At 41.9% G+C, this 13,962-nt stretch overlaps 1 protein-coding gene across 4 annotated transcripts in view; it reads right to left on the bottom strand.

Moving 5' to 3' along the window:
- LOC124054198 (dihydropyridine-sensitive L-type skeletal muscle calcium channel subunit alpha-1-like) overlaps positions 1–13,962 on the bottom strand; it is a 269,412-nt gene that overhangs the window by 81,300 nt on the left and 174,150 nt on the right. For all 4 annotated transcript variants that reach the window (XM_046379912.1, XM_046379903.1, XM_046379885.1 and 1 more), the window contains exons 24-25: positions 11,340–11,486; positions 10,873–11,074 (exon numbers count right to left, since the gene is read on the bottom strand). In XM_046379912.1, the coding sequence (XP_046235868.1) occupies positions 10,873–11,074; positions 11,340–11,486 (349 nt within the window). The remainder of the gene's footprint in view (positions 1–10,872; positions 11,075–11,339; positions 11,487–13,962) is intronic.

The following is a 13,962-nucleotide window of genomic DNA, read 5'->3' as shown; positions in this document are numbered from 1 at the left end:
CCTACATGTCTCACCAGAAGCCTGAACCAGAGTGACTGATTGTTAGAGACCCTCCCATGACATACAACTAGTTGTAAATTTGAACTCAAACGCCAAACCCGGCACGGACATTAGCTGTAGTCCGGCCATCTCCACGAGGTGACATCACTCAGGTAATAAAAAGATATTGTGACCCTCATACATCGCTTTTTTCCCCGTGCATCGCTGTGACAGTGAGAGCTACACCAGGCCTAGGTGTCCAGGTCGCCAAAAGGGAGCAACATTCCAATGTTTGATTACCATCATCCTTTTCGGACATCGCTGCTGTCAAACATTCCTGCTTTGGTCTCCCAATTGTGGTGGGGAGACACAGGGGAGATCCATCTTCTCCAGGGCTGAAAATAGCTCACTCACTCACTCACGTTCACACACTGAGCTGCCTGGACTACATATTAGAGCTAGACACATCCCACAACACTACTCAAACCATGGATTGGCACTTAGCACTAATTTCACTCCATCTAAATAACATATAAAACTGGTACCCAATCTCTATATCTGTAGAGGCGAGGCTAAGTGAGTTAGAGGCCCCGTACTGTAGATCATAGTCCAGTAGTCCCGACAGCTAACCAGCAGCAGTTAGCCTGTGCGGACCAGCCTACTTTAGCTACTTTAGCTGATGTCAGTCATCTCCCGGCAGCCCCCGAGCAGGCGACATAGAGTGGGCGACATAGAGGGCAATTTAAAGCTGCTGGCAAGAGATAAGTGTAAATACAGTAAGACACCAGTCACCACAGTTAACATGTCAGTGTGTAATTTGGCAAAAACCATGTCGGACGTTCTCTGATCCCCCCCGAATCTGACCAGTGATGACATGTTTAGCCGCATGTCATCGCTCCGTCGCTGGCTGTCACGGTGGTGTCCAGAAAACAACATGGCCTTTATAGATAACTGGGAGACTTTCTGGGGAAAACCTGGCCTTATTAGCAGCAGAGTTGCTGTCTTACACGCTTCTCTGCTGCTTCTGTAGGACTGCCGCCCTCCGTTAAAAGTAGAATAAATCAAAATATAAATGCACACTGTAATACTAAGTTTAACAATCCTATAGAAATAGTGTCAGTGCCTCGTCCTCCCATAGTCCAATTAAAACAAAATTTAAGAACTGTTAATCAAAATAACCTCATAAAAATACAAACTTGCAATTATTTAGAACCAAAAAATAGGACAGACAGATGTGGATTATTAAATATACAATCTCTCCGCTCTAAATTCCTCCTAGTCAATGATCTAATAATTGATCATCAGTCCGATATATTCTGTCTTACCGAGACTTGGTTACGGGATGAAGAATATGTTAGTTTAAACGAATCAACTCCATCTGGTTATATATATATATATAACTATCATGTTCCTCGAGGCACAGGCCGAGGAGGAGGAGAGGCAGCAATCTACCACTCCAGTCTTCACATTAACCCCAAACCTAAATCTATCTATAGCTCATTTGAGAGTCTCACTCTCAGCCTGTCTCACCAGAACTGGAAGTCAGAAAAGCCAGTTTTATTAGTTGTTGTGTATCGCCCACCTGCTGCTGCTTACTCAGAGGTCCTCTCTGAGTTTTCTGACTTCTTATCTAGTTTAGACAAGACAAGACAACTTTATTTGTATAGCCCATTTTTAGAAGCAGTTTGTCTCAAATGGCTTAACATAACATCATAGCAACATCCTCTGCCCTTCGACCCTCACATCGACTGAGGAAAAACTCCCAGAAAAACCTTTAACAGAAAAAAATATGAGAAACCTGCAATGGATGTTGTACAGGCAGGAAAGCAGTTAACAACATGAGAACATTACTAAAAAGACAAGTAAAACAAAATTTTAGAAAATATTAAATTTTCATGTCATTCATCCATTCAGTTTCACTTTTGATACCACCTCAATATGAGTTTAACATTTCACAAGACTGAAATTAGAATAATGAAATTATAATGAAATGCTGTAACATTCATGTATTATTCATGTTCTGTTGAAAACCACTATCCTATCAATTCAATTCAATTCAGTTCAATTTCAGCCCGCAAGGGAGAACCACCCCGCCGATAGTTGGTGGCAGGCAGATGTCAACAGTAGACATTGGGTTGGCCATAGAGCCAGATGCAGTTCAACATGAAGATCTGGATGGAGAGATACCTGCAGAAAGATACAGAGAGAGAAAGAGAGAAAGGGAGGGAGAGACACAAAACTACGAGAAGAACCGGACACACAGTTAGTGACATAAAATAATGAATTGTATGTTAATCTGACGAGGAGAGAGGATGGAAGAGGAAGAAGAGGAAAAGGAGGAGGGGGAACTGCTTGGTGGATCATGTTTGTGTCCCCCGGCAGCATAGGCCTATAGCAGCTTAGCTATGATAGAGATTTAAAGATTAACAGTTAGTCAGATCTATTCTACCTGTGGCTATATATCAAGAAGTGACTGTAACTATGTCTACCAGCCCTACACAATTTGTTTGAGGCTAACTATATGCTTTACTAAACAGAAAGGTTTTAAGTTTAGTCTTAAAAGGTGGTGTCTGAACCCATATTGGCAACTGGTTCCACAGCAGGGGTGCGCGATAGCTGAAGGCTCGTCCTCCCGTTCTACTTTTATGAACTCTGGGAACTGCAAGCCTGCACTCTGTGGTCTGAGTGTTCTATTGGGAATATATGGGACTATTAGATCCTGCAGGTATGATTGGGGCTAGTCCATTTAGGGCCTTATATGCAAGTAGGAGAATTTTAAAGTCTATTCTGAGTTTTACCGGAAGCCAGTAAAGAGAAGCTAAGATGGGGGAGATATGATCCCTTTTACTGATTCCTGTTAAAACTCTAGCTACTGCATTCTGGATCAGCTGCAGGCTATTAATGGAGTAATTTGGACATCCTGACAATAGTGAGTTGCAGTAGTCCTGCCTAGAAGTAACGAAAGCATGGACAAGTTTTTCAGCATCACTCTGAGAGAGGACGCTCCTAATCTTAGCAATATTACGGAGGTGAAAGAAAGCGGTCTTGGAGACCTGTTTAATGTGATCGATAAATGACACGTCCTGATAGAAGATAACACCGAGGTTCCTCGCAGTCGTACTGGAGGCCAAAGTAATGCCGTCCAGAGAAAGAATATTATCAGCTATTCTAATTCTAAGATGTTTGGGGCCTAGAACAATGATCTCAGTTTTGTCTGAGTTTAATAATAAAAAATTGGAGGTCAACCAGTCTTTTATGTCCTAATGTTTTCTATGTGACAGTCTATTGGCATACAAAAAGGCCCTTCATAAAGCCAGAACTGCCTATTATTCAACATTAATAGAGCAAAACAAGAACAATCCACGTTTTCTCTTTAACACTGTAGCCAGGCTGACCAAGAGTCACAGCTCTGTTGAGCCTTGTATTCCTGCAGCTCTTAGTAGTGAAGACTTCATGAGTTTCTTCACCTTCTTCACATTAGAGAAAAAATCAATAAAAATCTCCCCAGAATTGCCGATATAGTGCCATCTCTAGAAACGTCTTTTAATTGTACTCCATCTCTGGACAGCTTCCTGCCCATAGACCTCCCCGAGCTGACCTCCAGCATTAACAAATCTAACCCAACTACATGTCTCTTAGACCCCATCCCAACTAAGCTCCTCAAGGACGTCTTTCCCTTGATTGGCGTTTCCTTCGTAGATCAGATCAGCTTATCTTTAACAACAGGTTATGTACCACAGGCGTTAAAAACCGCTGTCATTAGACCTTTGCTTAAAAAACCTTCACTTGACCCAGACATTTCAGCAAACTAAAGGCTGATATCCAACCTCCCATTTTTATCTAAAATAACTGAAAGAGTGGTTGCAAATCAGTTAACTGATCACCTACACAGGAACAGTCTCTTTGAAATGTTTCAGTCTGATTTCAGAGCCCATCACAGCACACAAACAGCACTGGTTAAAGTCACAAATGACCTCCTCATGGCATCGGACCGCAGGCTTGTCTCCATACTCGTTTTACTGGATCTCAGTGCTGCTTTCGACACAGTAGATCACAACATTTTATTACACAGACTAGAACATGAGACTAGGATCACGGGGACTGCACTACGCTGGTTCAAATCATATTTAACAGATAGATTTCACTTTGTTCACGTTAATGATGTTTCCTCTTCATATATAAGGGTTAGCCTCGGTGTTCCACAAGGTTCAGTGCTTGGGCCGATCCTGTTCACCTTATACATGCTACCTCTAGGAAATATTATTCAGAAACATGGCATAAACTTTCATTGTTATGCTGATGACACTCAGCTGTACTTATCCTTAAAGCCTGAAGAAACAGAGCCATTAGCCAGACTCCAGGCATGTCTTAAGGACATAAAGGACTGGATGACCTCCACTTTTTTATTATTAAACTCAGACAAAACTGAGATCATTGTTCTAGGCCCCAAACATCTTGGAACTGCAATAGCTGATAATATTGTCTCTCTGGACGGCATTACTTTGGTCCCCAGTACAACTGCGAGGAACCTCGGCGTTATCTTCGATCAGGACGTGTCATTTATCGATCACATTAAACAGACCTCTAAGACCGCCTTATTTCACCTCCATAATATTGCTAAGATTAGGAGCGTCCTCTCTCAGAGTGATGCTGAAAAACTTGTCCATGCTTTCGTTACTTCTAGGCTGGACTACTGCAACTCACTATTGTCAGGATGTCCAAATTACTCTATTAATAGCCTGCAGCTGATCCAGAATGCAGCAGCTAGGGTTTTAACAGGAATCAGTAAAAGGGATCATATCTCCCCCATCTGAGCTTCTCTTCACTGGCTTCCAGTAAAACTCATTAGAATAGACTTTAAAATTCTCCTACTTACATATAAGGCCCTAAATGGACTAGCCCCATCATACCTGCAGGATCTAATAGTCCCATATATTCCCAATAGATCACTCAGATCAAAGAGTGCAGATTTACTTACAGTTCCCAGAGTTCATAAAAGTAGAACGGGAGGACGAGCCTTTAGCTATCAGGCACCCCTGCTGTGGAACCAGTTGCCAATCTGGGTTCGACAGGCAGATACCACCTCCACTTTTAAGACTAAACTTAAAACCTTTCTGTTTAGTAAAGCATATAGTTAGCCCCAAATAAAGTGTGTAGGGCTGGTAGGCATACTTACACTCACCTCATGATATGTAGCCACAGGTAGAATAGGTCTGACTGACTGTTAATCTTTAAATCTCTATCATAGCTAAGCTGCTATAGGCCTATGCTGCCGGGGGACACAAACATGATCCACCAAGCAGTTTCCCCTCCTCCTTTTCCTCTTCTTTCCTCTCCCCTCATCAGATTAACATACAGTTCATTATTTTATGTCACTAACTGTGTGTCCAGTCCTCCTCGTAGTCTTTTGTCTCTCCCTCCCTTTCTCTCTCTCTCTCTATATATATACATATCTTTCTGCAGGTATCTCTCCATCCAGATCTTCATGTTGAAGTGTAGCCGGCTCTATGACCAACCCAATGTCTACTGTTGACATCTGCCTGTCATTCTTCTGTGCACCGACTATCGGCGGGGTGGTTCTCCCTTGCGGGCGGAAATTGAACTAAATAGAATTGATGGGATAGTGATTTTCAACAGCACATAAAAAAATACATGACTGATACAGCATTTCATTATAATTTCATTATTCTAATTTCAGTCTTGTGAAATGTTAAAATCATATTGAGGTGGTATCAAAAGTGAAACTAAACAGTTGAGATTTTGTTTTACTTGTCTTTTTAGTAATGTCACTCTCATGTTGTTAATTGTTTTCTTGCCTGTACAACATCCATTGCATGTCTGCCCGTCCTGGGTGAGGGAGCCCACCTATGTTGCTCACCCTGAGGTTTCTTCCATTTTTTCCTGTTAAAGGTTTTTCTGGGAGTTTTTCCTTAGTCGATGTGAGGGTCGAAGGGCAGAGGATGTTGCTGGTGTTATGTTAAGCCCTTTGAGACAAACTGCTTGTAAAAATGGGCTATACAAATAAAGTTGTCTTGTCTTGTCTTATCAGTTCTTCAGAGCATTTGAAATATGCATTGATTGTTATTGATTGTTGATTGCTGTTGATTGTAGTTGATTTGAATCAGCTCTGCTCAAGAGTTACCACACAGCTGAGAGTTAGACCTAATTATTTAGGAACCAATTACCTTTCCTATCTCATGCTATTATGTACAGGGACAATCACACATGTATAAGTAACCAAGTAGTCTGAATAGACATTATAAAACACCATATAATAGTCAAATATTCATGTTCCTTGCTTCGGTAGTCTGCCGCTGTTGCCTAGTGGAGTAAATAGCAGGAGAAGATAGAGTGCCCCTGACTAGTTTTTTTCCACTCGCAGATGGAGATGAGTGTGGAGCTTCGAGCTATAGCAGCGATTAGCAGAAACTATTAAGAAATTACTTGTTGCTATTCGTTAGCAGAGTGGAAAGGTAGCAGAGCTATGCTGGAAAAGGTTTTTTTTGACTGTGGGAAAAATAAATTGTCGATGTCCACGAAGCTGCCATCTCAACGATATGTTTATCGGTGAGTCACCATTCATCATCATAACCTGATGATGAAAGCTATTTTATTAAGCTTGGAAATGTTCTTAAGTTCAAGTATAATTGTGTGAGAGGAATGTTATTATGTGTAGTATGTATGGTTATTGTATGTTGTGGTGTGTAACTTTGTTAAGTGAGAGAAAAACACACACTGGACTACTAACGAAGATAATTTATGATTTCCCTGCATTTTGTGCAGGCTGTTTTTTTGTTGAGCTGTTTTTCTAGACTAGATTGAGCTGCACTACCTGCCTCCATCTCGCTGCCTCCTGGTTCCATCTCATGATAGGTGAATTGTGGGCTCAAATGAACAGGACATTTACAGATTTATGTTGAGATACTAAAGACTGATTTATAGTCTTTACACACTTTACACAGAGTGTGCATTTTGTTTTATTGAGATCTTGATGTTTTGTTTTTGTTTTGGTTGGGTACCAGCAATGCAAAGCAAACTGGGTATTTGTGTACCCTGGGTTTGAGCATAAGTGCTAGCTGAATTTCAGAGACAGATTTAATACATGAAATTCAAATCACTCAGTTGTTGGTGTGGATTTTTACGGGAAGGATTAAAAGTGTTGCGTACTTTACTGCTCTATTTTATGTCAATCTCCTCTTAGAACCTAGATTTTAGAGATATCTGCAAGGTTGGTGGAACACACACCAGTGTTTGTTACATATAGAATTTTTCTTTGGGGACAACACACTATTTCTGGCCATCACTGATTCACTGTTAGATGGAGGTTCAAGAGCTTTTCATTGTCAATCATTGACAATCATGTATGTGTAGGACATAGAGCAATGAGACAACATTCCTCCAGGATGCTACATGGTGCAATATCAAAAAGATGTCAGTCTAGTCCGTAGGAGAAGATGGCTTGGGATAAGACACTATTGCAGAGCGTAGAGGTGAGGGTCTGAATGCTCCAGTACCTTCTTCAAGATGGTAGGAGGGTGAAGAGTGTGTGTGAGGGACACTATTGACTCTGCAGATGCACCACGTGGTGTAAATTTCTGAGATGGAGGAAGAAGAGAGACTCCAATGATCCTCTCAGCTGTCCTCACTATCAGCTTTAAGGTGTTGCCGTCCAAGATGGTGCAATTCCCAAACCAGGCAATGATGGAGCTGCTCAGGATGCACTCGATAGTCTCTCTCTTGAAGCTGTGTATTGCTGCATACTCATGAGTCAGCAGAGGGAACAGCAGTAGACTGAGCACACAGCCCTGAGGGGTCCCAGAGCTCAATGTGTAGTGCTGGAGATGCTGCTTCAGATCCAGGCTCTCTGAGATATCCCTGTCAGGAAGTCCAGGATCCAGTTACAGAAAGAGGTGTTCAGGCCCAGCAGCCTCAGCAATTCCTGTCAGATGTTGAGGAATGATTGTGTTGAATGCTGAGCTGAAGTCTATGAACAGCATACGTATGTGTCCTTATTGTCCAGGTGGGTAAGGGCCAGGTCGAGGGTGGCAACAATAGTATCGTCTGTGAAGCAGTTGGGATGATACACAAACTGCAAGGGATCCAGTGAGGGTGGCAGCAGGGTCTTGATATGCCTCATGACAAGCCTCTCAAAGCACTTCATCATGGTGGGTGTGAGTGCAACAGGACAGGAGTCATTAAGGCAGCACTCTGGAGACTTCTTTGGCACTGGTATAACTTTTGTCTTGAAGCATGTTAGAATTATGGCAGTGCACAGGTAAATGTTGAAGATATCACTGAAGATATCTACTAGCTGATCTGCACATCCCCTGAGCACTCTCTCCAGCAGCCTTCCTTGAGTTATACATTGAGTTTTCCTCATATCAGCCATGGTCAGGCAGACTACCTGGTCATAAGGAGGAGGAGTGGACTTCCTGGCAGAGATGTTGTTCAGCATCTCAAAACATGCACAAAAGTAGTTAAGCACTGAGAGGGAGTCACTGTCACAGACAGCGGTCCGAGATAGTGATGGTCTGCCACACCCCTGCCATTACCCTGCCACATGAGCTGAGACGTGGCTGTGGATTTTCTGGATGTATGGCAGCTTTACCTCTCTGATGGATCCAGACAGTTTGACCCTTGCTGTTCTTAAGGCTGCCCTCGCTTTATCTGAAGGCAGAGTGCCTAGTCTTCAGAAGTGCATGCACCTCTGCAGTCATCCACGTCCATCCCATCCATTCTGGTTGGGGCGTATCGTAATGGTCTTGAAGAAGTCATGTCACCAATGCACTTGCTGGTCCTTGATCTGGTGTATTGCTCCAACTTGATAGAGTCGCCATCAGTTGTAGCCATCCTGAACATGTCCCAGTCAGTGGCTCCTGTTGGCCAAGTTTTCACTTGACTCAAAACCAGTTTTCACGTCTGACAAGCAGACTGTATGCTGGAATTAGCATAACAGAGATGCATAGCGGATACGTGCAATACAATCCGATAATACATGCTGGGGATGTTTCTGTAAACAAGATCCAGCAACTTTGCCTCTCTTGTTGCAAAGTCTACATGCTGAAGGAAATTAAGGAGCACTGATTTGAGTTGTACATGGTTGAAATCTCTGGCAACAATAAACAGTCGCTCAGGGTGGGCATTCTGCATTTGTATAAGCCCCTACAGTACTGAGTTCTTGCATCATTCTTTGCTAATTTAAATACACAAACCATCAACATAGGCCTTACTGCATAGGACTGCATTTCTGTCAGCATGGAATGAGGTGAGCCCGTCTAGCAAAAAGTCACTGAGCCATGTCAGGTTGGTTTTTGCATGATTTCTGTAATGTTTACTGTATTAAGGCCATAGAGACGATGGCTGCAATTGTACTTGGCTTACAAATAATTTTTATCTACAAGGAATTTAAGCTATGACTTCAGCTTAAAATAAAGCCAATAACTGTCATAGTGTTGAGTTGCATAATTTCTCTATGAGCCAGTTTCTTCAGGACAAAACTGTGATTCTATGATTTTGTCAATCCTATGAGGCGTCCCCAGGCCAGGTGGGAAGCATAGTTCCTCCTTCTGTCCTGGGTCTGCTCCAACCAGATGCCCAAACCACTTCAGTTAGCTCCTCTTGGTGTGGGGGAGCAGCACCTCACTGATGCCAATAGGACCACATCATCTGCAAAAAGCAGAGATGAAATCCTAGGGTCATTGAACCTGACACCTTTTACCACTTAGATGCGCCTAGAAATTCTGTCCATTATGAACAGAACCAGTGACAAAGCCCCAGTAGAGTCCAACCCTAAATGGGAATGAATTTGACCACACTCTCACTTTTACAATACAGATATTGGATGTCCCGTAGCAACAGACCATACACCTCATATTCCCGGAGAACCCCCCACAGGAAAACCTGCCTCGTTCCTCTTGAATCTGAGGTTTGACTAACAGACGGACACTCCTTTCCAGTGGAACACACCCTCCTAAAAAGGGGGACCACCACCCCACTCTGTCACTCTAAAGGCACATGTCAGCCCTATAAAATCCATTGCTTTGAGGAACTCAGAACAGATCTCATCCACCCCCAGGGCACTGCTGCTGCGGAGCTGTTTAACTGCCTCAGGACAAGGTACATTTGTCCTTGTTTTTCCTATTTATAGTTGTCTTTGTCTGGCCCCTACCCTAGGACCAATTTGCCTTAGGAGACCCTACCAGGGGAAAAAGTCCCTGACAACATAGCTCCTAGGATCATTAGGACATTCAAACCCCTCCACCACATTCAGATCATGGTTCAGAAAAATATGTTGCAATTGCATAATCCATATCTCCTGTATGGACTGCAGTTGGGAGGGGACACAAATGTAATTGATGGATTTTGTGTCATATAATAATCATATAATCTGATACTGCTCAAGTTTCTTGAAATTCAAGAAATCAATTATTTGGATCTAACAATACACAAAGGTGAAAACAGAGCCATTTGCACGGCTATTCTTAGAATAGTCTGCTGCTGTATGGGGTGAGGGAGAGAGTGTGGCAGCAAATTAGTTTTGTGTATCATGTTTCTATTAATGTTTCATAATAAAATTCAAGAAATGAAGTGTTTCTCTCCACTGAAATACTAGAGGTCTTTTAATTTTTAATTTGGATAGAGGAAGCTTGTATGTGAACCTTGTATTAGTACAATGCAGTAACTTTAACAAAGCAAATTGGATCACTTGTTGTAATGAGAAAAAAATTGCACACTTTAGGCCGGTTCATTTGCTCATCTGTGGTCTCTGTCCTCAGATTGCATTGCTACTTATATGTGTGCGTGTGTGTGTGTCTGCATGCGTGTGAGGTGGAGCTCCATCCTCCTTCATTGACGGGCACAGACACGTTTCATCTTGAATCATTTTTAACATACTTGGTTTTTGTCCAGCTCACAGTTCTTATACTCCTGCTCTCCTTGCTCCTGGAAGGTCACAATGACGAAACCCACAAATATGTTCATCATGAAGAAGGCGATAAGGATGAGGTAGATGATGAAGAAGATTGAGATGGCAACTCTGTTGTTGTATACAGGGCCTTTGTCCTCCAAGTTTGAATCAATAGCTCTATACAGTATCCTATTTAAATAACAAAAAAAAAAGAGATGCAGTATGAACACACATAATAGCAAGTAAGTCACACACTCGTTCACGTTTTATGTATGCACCAATCACTAAGACAAATTCCTAGTAATGTGAAACCTTTTCACTTACATGGCAATAAAGACAGTTTTGATTCTGAGATGGAGGGTAGATGGAGTTTAGAAAAGATGACTGAAATTTCTGTCAGTGCTGAAATAATAGAAACTGCCAAAGAATTGGTGTGAAACAGATCATAACTCACTTTGGCCATCCTTCAAAGGTAGAAATGGTGAAGAGAGTCAGCATGCCATTGAAGATGTTGTCAAAGTTTAGTTCTGAGTTGGTCCATTGCCTTTTATGGACCTCCACTTCATGAAGTGCTCCTTCTTGGAATTTTATATACCATCCTCTAAACCACAAAATGGGAGGGAAAGACAGAAATGTAAGATGCAGGGCTGCAGTCAAAATCACAATAACAAAGCTTTCTGTGGTGCTTACCAACTTAAGACTTCTTTGGACCTTTTTAATATCACATAGAATGAAATAAAATACCCTTCATGGTCGTACCAGCCAAAATGTTCTGCACTACTTTCCAGCAGTATAAATCCCATTAACATAAATAATGAAATGTATATGATCTGGACCCAGATAAGTGGCAAAATATTAATAAGGACAACTAAATATGAATAATTTGTTTAAACTAATTTATGTTTTGCCTAAAATTGATACTTGTATATTATGGGACGATAACCTTTCTATATCCTGCAGTCAGCAGTAATGTCACAAGTATAAAAGGTTAGTCTTTTTTCTCCAGCTTGTTTGATCACATCAATCAGACTGAGGCATGGACACAGGTTAAGGGTGCGCCCAACAACAACAACAAATCAGGTCGGAATGGCACTGGCATACAGCACAAGACATGGAAGAAAGGGAGGAAAGCATGGTCTGTACGGCTAAGAAAAGAAAATGCAGCAACAACAAAGACTGGTGAAACCAGTGCAAGGCGAGTCTGGTAAAGTTTTGTGTGATGTTTGCCTGAGTCACATGCCATTTTTCTCAGTGGTTTCAGATGCATCTAATCATGGCACTAACTGCTAACTGTTCCCACTGTCTTTGAGATATTGGACACCAGAGCTGGGTTTGAAAAGCAAGATCCTTGACTTTTATGAGGATAGCCATGAGTCACCTGCTACCATACACTGCCAGATTACATGCAAGTTAGAGGAAAATGACCTGCAACTGGAAATGATTTCAGCTTACATTGCTGATAATGCTAGTGCAAACTATGGGAAAAACAATTCTGTTTTCCAACAGCTAAAGGCAGACAACAGTGGCATCATCAAGGCAAATTATATGGCCCACATAGTACACAACTGTGCAAAGCATGCTGGGGACATGCTTAACATTGACATTGACTCTGTAGTGAACAGAATATTCAGTTACTTTTCAGTGTCTGCACAGCGCACAGAGAAATTGAAAGCAGTGTTCGCTTTTTTGGAGGAAGATTATCACGTTGTATGGAAACCCACAAGATGGTTGAGTCTGTGACCTGCTGTCCAGAGGCTACATAACAGCTGGGCAGCTTTCAAGAGCTACTTTTTGTCACTGGGAGAGAATCAGTGCCCAAAAGCACTGTGACAACTGTTCAAAATGGATCAGGATGATGGGGACAACCCTTTGAGCTACAGGTCTACCTGGCTTTCCTCAATAACATACTGAAGATTTTCCATGATGTTGTGCTGCTGTTGGAGGGACAGAATGGGACCATCTGTGAGCTATGTGACATAATGCTCACTCTCAAGACAAAGCTCCAACAGTGACAAATTTATTCCCTCTTTGGAATGGAGACCAGTGCTATTCTCCAACAGTTTCCTGACCAAAAGGCAGCAACAATCAAACATGATTTTTCCAACTTCTACAAGACTGCGCTCAACTACCTGGAAAAATGGTATGAATTCACAGACAACAACTACCGGAAGAATGTTGCATGCTTGGCACTGAAGAGAAGCTTCACATTCTCCCAGCTCAGTGATGCCGTGGAGGTCCTATAGTTAGAGGTGAAAATGGACATGGATGAACTGTATGAGGAGTACTGTGTGACTCTGCCATGTCAACAGGAAATTGTGAAGAAAAGAGCTCCTGTTGTGGAGAAGTGGTCGATCTTGCTTAAACACACTTTCCTTTCTAAAAAATAAATAAATAAATAAATCCTTTCTCTTTAGCATCCCCGTAACCAATGCTTCTGTAGAGAGTGTTTTCCCTCACGACTCTATTTAGAGAACACCATAGTACTGAAACACCACTGATAAAAGTTTCTAAAGACCTTCTCCTGGCATCTGATAGAGGTCTTTTCTCCATGTACGTCTACATCTCAGTGCGGCATTTGATACCATTGATCACCACATTCTTCTACAGAGACTGGTATAGTATAGTAAAGTTACTTATGGTGTACCTCAGGGTTCAGTATTAGGGTCGATACTTTTCACTCTCGACATGCTTCCAATAGGGAATATTATCCGGAAGCAGTCCATCAATTTTCATTGTTATGCTCATGATACTCAGCTATACTTAGTTATAAAACAAGATGACAGAAACCATCTTACCAATTTGGAAAACTGAAAGACATTAAGTCCTGGATGTCCTCCAACTTATTATTACTTAATTCAGAAAAAAACTGAAGTTATTGTATTTGGACCGAAACATCTCAGGGACTCATTTTCTAGCTGGGCCGCCACCCTGGATGGCATCACCTTTAACTCTATTACAGTGGTGAGGAAGCTTGGAGTCATTTTCGACTCTGTCCTTCAATTTCCATATAAAACAAATCACTAGGACTGTCTTCTTTCGCCTTCGTCGCATAGTTAAAATAAGGAACATCCTTTCTC

The sequence above is a fragment of the Scatophagus argus genome, chromosome 3, assembly GCF_020382885.2.
Source record: "Scatophagus argus isolate fScaArg1 chromosome 3, fScaArg1.pri, whole genome shotgun sequence".
NCBI classification, from domain to species: Eukaryota; Metazoa; Chordata; class Actinopteri; family Scatophagidae; genus Scatophagus; species Scatophagus argus.
The sequence above is the reverse complement of the archived record's forward strand: the minus strand, read 5'-3'. Positions and strand labels throughout refer to the sequence as shown.